The 5,496-nt window shown below is 42.3% G+C and overlaps 1 protein-coding gene across 1 annotated transcript; it reads right to left on the bottom strand.

Moving 5' to 3' along the window:
- Window positions 1-3,866: 3,866 nt before the first annotated feature.
- Window positions 3,867-5,295, bottom strand: LOC119520215 (olfactory receptor 10T2-like). The gene is made up of 2 exons (XM_037817915.1): window positions 5,284-5,295; window positions 3,867-4,834 (listed from the first exon to the last, which is right to left on the bottom strand). The coding sequence occupies exons 1-2, from the start codon at window positions 5,293-5,295 to the stop codon at window positions 3,875-3,877; spliced, it is 972 nt and encodes a 323-aa protein (XP_037673843.1). The 3' UTR covers window positions 3,867-3,874.
- Window positions 5,296-5,496: the final 201 nt, after the last annotated feature.

The raw sequence follows: 5,496 nt of genomic DNA, 5'->3' as shown, positions 1-5,496 counted from the left end.
TGGAGACAGATTTGGGACCAATAGGCCATCTGTTCTCCTGCTTTGCGCCTAGCAATAAAACTCTTTTTCTCTTTGAAACCCCTTGGTCTGGTAACAGAGCCTTTTTGTGCTGGTCCTGTATGACAAATTGAAGAAAGTCATCTAAGTGTGTCTGTCTTAGTAGAAATGGGAACCAAGAGGATCATGTAGAATCCTTACTTAACCATTATGGGCCATTGACCTTCAAGAAATTCCTGTTGTTTTTACCCAGGCAGATCAAGTCTGTAGAGGGCTAGGGAAAGTTCTAGAAAAGGGAATCACTGTGATCACAGTTGACCATTGGCATCACTGATTCCATGTATTGATTATTGGGAGGGGGAACCATGACCATCATCGTGGGCCCACTGAGGCAGCTCGGCTGTGCAGACCTAGAAACCCTCGAGTCCAAATGCATATAGGACTCTCAGTTGTGTTTAATTATTTATTTAAAAAGAAATCATGTCTCTCAATTGCACTTAAGCTCTAGCTCCTTTTGCACAGCTGGATATTGGCAATTATGTTTTATGTTGGGCATTCTGCTGCAAAACAATAAATAAGCAGGACACTTTAAAAAAAAAAAATCCTAGAAGGTACCTTAGTCAATGTTCCAGAAAAGAAGTCTCACAAGCTTTATGGAGAAACAGCACAAGTACAAACTGATACAGCAAGCAACAAGCATGTTATTTGTTGCATTTGTTGCCTTCAGTGGTTTAGACAGAAAGTTGAAAAGGAAGGATGGCCTTGCCAAGCAGATGTGGCAAACAGCTAAGCCGTCAGATTCCTGTCCTGTATATAAAGCTTTTCCTTCTTTTGTTTAGGATCATAACTGTCTCTACAGTCTGACATTAAAGGCTTTGTATCTATCCTGGGTATCACACATGGCCAGGAAACTTCAGGATGATTAAGAATCAGATCATGTATATTATTGTAACATCACATTGATTTAAAAAGGGACATTATATGGACTTTAATGACACAATGTTCAGAGATATAGTGTACATTATCTTGGTTCTATTTTTTTAAAACCTGCTTTAACAATATTCTTTGGCGTTTTTTTAAGCAACACAGCTGTTGCAATAACTATGGATTTTACAATAATGTTACTCTACAAAAGGGAAAATAAATTCCTTAAAATTAAAGATTGAGCTAACATTCTTTAGCTTAACCTTTTTTCCATCCACACTTATTTCCTGAAAACATTACAATTGTATTCATTTTTTGAATTGAACAGGTAGTTTCCAAGCAATTAAAAATTCCATGAAAAATGTGCCATGAAGAACCACATTTTGATGGTTTGCTTAGCTGTATTTCTAGTCTTATCTGCTAATGCATAAATTGACTTACCAATTGGTCCCATAAAAAATGTCATTCTCTTGCTGACTTGTCCAATTTATTTGCCATCTTTGATCCATTTCACTACCATGAGTAAGCAGATTGACCTGAAGTCTGGCTTAAATCTTCAGGAAAACACTATACATATAATTCTGTAAGTAGCATGCAGCATCCTAATATTGTGCACTTACCTAAAATACTGAGCTAATGTGTATTCATTTTTTGTTTTGTTTTGTTTGATGCTGGATATTTGTTTTAGAACATTGAGAAGTGTTTTCCTATTGGCAGAAGTGAATATGAATAACTAAAATATAAGTTATTGGCCATCATTATATTTAGCAGAACTAAAAGGTGGGGAAAAATTTGGACTTAAACATGAAAATCATATCATTTGAGTCCATAAGTATTAAAAAAAACCAATGCCTTTTAAGTTTTATCTTTCCTCCTATAATGTTGATACAAGTTTCTTTATTATTCATTCAGGTAAACTGCATTTGAAATTGCTTAAATCAGAGTACATTTAAATGTTTGTTTTCATCTTTTGATTTATAGACTCTTGCATTTTCCTTACCCCATTTTTCTTAGAAAAAGAACCTTAACATATTAGCAAATTCTAACTCTGTTGATGAAGAGTTGGCCTTTCTTTGATGTGATAAAAGTGATGTGAGACATCTTATTTCTAGCTGGGATAGGATCAGAAGTATACTTTTGCAGACTATTTAAGCCTGTAATTATAGTATGGAATGAAATACACAGCCTTTTTTTTTTTTTTTTTTTTTTAAGTCTCCCTAGTAATGGTTAAAGTTCTTTCCAGGAAGTCTTTCATATTATAATTTTGTTCATTATTTTTCTCTTATAGCACCATCATTTTCCTTTTTGTACAGTGAACATTGGAGTTGCTTCTAAATATATTAAGATTAATCCTGCAGAAATGGACTGGGAGATATTTTAGTTGCAACAACTTACATTTGGTTTTGAAAGTTGTTAACAGTGTAATCGATGCTTTTAAATCAAACAAAACTGATTATAACAATTTGTATCTTGGAACTTATAGTTTGGCATTTGAATAAAACAAAAGGACTAAAAAATCTGTTCAGCATTTTCAAAATTGTATCCTCTTGAGAGTCATATAATCAAGTACACATGTAAATAAACAGAATGAGCAGCAGAAGTGAGGGGAGACATGGCAGAACATGCTGTCTGCCTGAGAGCTCACTGCTGTCAGAGAGGGTGATGGCTTAGTTTCCTCAACACAACCCAAGGAGTGTGGCTGGGGACAGTTTCCCTTGGGCCTGCCACCTTCCTTTCCAAGCAATTCCATCTTTACGTATATCAACTGGAATCCAATGGGAAATGGACAGCCCACTCCTGCTGGGTCATTCAGGGAAAGTTTTATTAAGGGGATGATTTAGAAAAGGTGTGGGCAGGGTTAGGGGGTGGTGCAGCACCTCAGAGCTAGCAACAGTGAAGAGCTGTTAACTCCTACCAGCATGTGCAAAGGACAGAGGGATTACAGCTGCAGGGGTTACAATGACTGTGGAGAGGGGGAGCCCCACCCATGGTCACCAGGTGGAGAGGGAGCTGGGAAAGAAACACCCCAACCTTTCTCTCCTTCCACCCTCCTTCTCCTGCCAGTGCCTCCCTTTGGCCAAGCCCAGCCAGGAGACAGAGGACCCAGAGCCCTTCAAACTCTATGAGTACAAGTTGGCCTCCTGGGGCACAGAGCAGAGTGGATCCAGATGGACAAATGGAAGATACAGAACATTGAATACAAGACCATATTTTCCTGGAGAACCTCATGGTGAAAGCTCCATCACCAGTGCTGAGCTTACTCTTCTTTTTCTAGTTCCTAACACTGTAAAGTTAATTTATTGACTTGGGATCTTTCTTCTCTTTTAATGCAGGTGTTTACTGCTATGAATTTCCCTCTGAGCACTGCTTTTGCTGCATCCCATAAGTTTTGGTGAGTTGAGTTTTCATTTTCCTTCATCTCAAAGTTTTTTCCAATTTCACTTGTAATTTCTTCTTTGACCCATTAGTTGTGTCAGAGTGTGTGGTTTAATGTCCATGTACTTGTGAATTTTCCAGGTTTCCTTCTGTTGTTGATTGCTCATTTCATTCTGGTTTGTTCAGAGAAGATACTTTGTATGATTTCAATCCATCACCAGTGTTTACTTAAAGTGAACTACTTCTCAGTGAGACAAAGTAGAGGAATGCTGGATGGGGTGCCACATACAGCTGCCTGAGCACTGCACCCTGCTGTTGGCATACACCGGCTGGAGTCAGGGGCTCTTCGTGCACTGAAGACCACACTGCAACCCCACAAGATTAAGGAATTTAAGACAAAGGTAGAAAGCAGGCCTTATTGAGTTTACGCTAGGTTTCAGGCACTGATCATTAATTGCCTCACGTATGCAATTTCATTTAAAGCTTGAGAGTGGCCGCTATTTCCAGATGGGGAAACTGAGTCCCAGGAGAGACCCAAGTGTCCACAAAAGCTAAAATGAAATGTGGACCGAGTCCTTCATTGAAAACCCTGAGACCTGCGGCTGCATGGCAGCGTCCGACTCAGGGCCACCCTCACCTCTTTGTTCCTCAGAGTGTACACCACCGGGTTCAGCAACGGAGTCACCACCGTGTAGAACACAGCCACCAGGCGGTCCTGCTCAGGGCTTCCCACTGACTCGGGCCGCAGGTAGACGACGGAGGCGCAGCCAAAATGCACAATGACCACCGTGAGGTGGGCCGCGCAGGTGGAGAAGGCCTTCCAGCGGCCGGCTGCCGAGGGGATCCTCACGATGGCCACCACAATGAAGGCATAGGACAAGAGGATGAGGACAAAGGAGACCAGCACCACGAGGACGCTGAGGAAGAAGATGCCCAGTGTTTTGCGGGCTCCCTCGGCACAGCTCAGCTTCAGCACAGGGGCAATGTCACAGAAGAAGTGCTCCACGCGGTTGCTGCGGCAGAAGGGTGAGGAGAAGATCAGGCCGGTCTCGATCAAAGCCACCAAGAACCCAGAGCAGAAAACGAGGGCCCCCAGGCAGAGGCAAACGGTGGGTCTCATGATGACCGAGTAGCGGAGGGGACGGCAGATGGCCACGTACCGATCGTAGCCCATCAGCGCCAGAAGGAAGCAGTGGCTGCACCCCAGGCCTAGGAAAAAGAACATCTGAGCCCGACAGCCTGCGATGGAGATGGCCTGGCTCCCCGTCAGCAGATGAGCCAGCATATTGGGGATGGTGACCAGCGTGTAGCAGGTCTCGGAGAGGGACAGCACCGCAAGGAAGCAGTACATGGGAGTGTGGAGGGCACGCTCCCTGTGGATGATGGTGATGATGGTGACGTTACCACTGAGGGTGACCAGGTACGCAAGGAAGAACGAAGTGAAGAGTGTAGTTCTCAGGTGTGGGAGGTTGGAGAATCCCACCAGCAAAAACTCCAGCACCAGACAGGTTTCATTTCCCTGCTGCCTCTCAGGAGCCTGAAATGAGGTGACAGAGTGAAAGGAAAAGAGCACTGCATTGAGGGGCTGCTAGGCGTGGGGTAGGCTAATCACTGCTGTTTTACCAAAAAAAAAAAAAAAAAAAGGAAAGATTCAGAAATGATGCAATGTCTCCAAAGAAGATATACACATGGCCGATCAACACGTGAAAAGCTACCCAACCCATGAGTCATCAGGGAAATGCAAATCAAAACCACAATGAGATGTCACGTCACACACACTAAGATGGCTATGATCAAAAAATAAAAATAAAAAACAAAACAGCAACAAGAAGTGTTGGCGCTTGTGCCTCATTGGTGAAAATGTAGAATGGTGCACCTGGCAGTTCCTCAAAAAGTTAAACATAGAAGGACCATATGACCCAGCAATTCCAGTCTTAGTTATATTCCCAAAAGAACTGAAATCAGGGACTCAAACGACATTTGTACACCAATGTTCATGGCGGTACTATCCAGAAGAGCCGAAAGAGGAAGCCACCCCAAGTGTCCATCTACTGATAAATGGATAAACAACATGTGGTATATACAACACAATGGAATATTATTCAGCCATCAAAATGAACGAAGCACTGAAGCAGGCTACAACATGGATGAACCTTGAACACATCGTGTATGGTCTCACTAATGTGAACTAATTATAAT

This window comes from Choloepus didactylus, chromosome 25, assembly GCF_015220235.1.
Source record: "Choloepus didactylus isolate mChoDid1 chromosome 25, mChoDid1.pri, whole genome shotgun sequence".
Classification (NCBI taxonomy): domain Eukaryota; kingdom Metazoa; phylum Chordata; class Mammalia; order Pilosa; family Megalonychidae; genus Choloepus; species Choloepus didactylus.
Note: the sequence above shows the minus strand (reverse complement) of the source record. Positions and strands in the feature narration are given on the sequence as shown.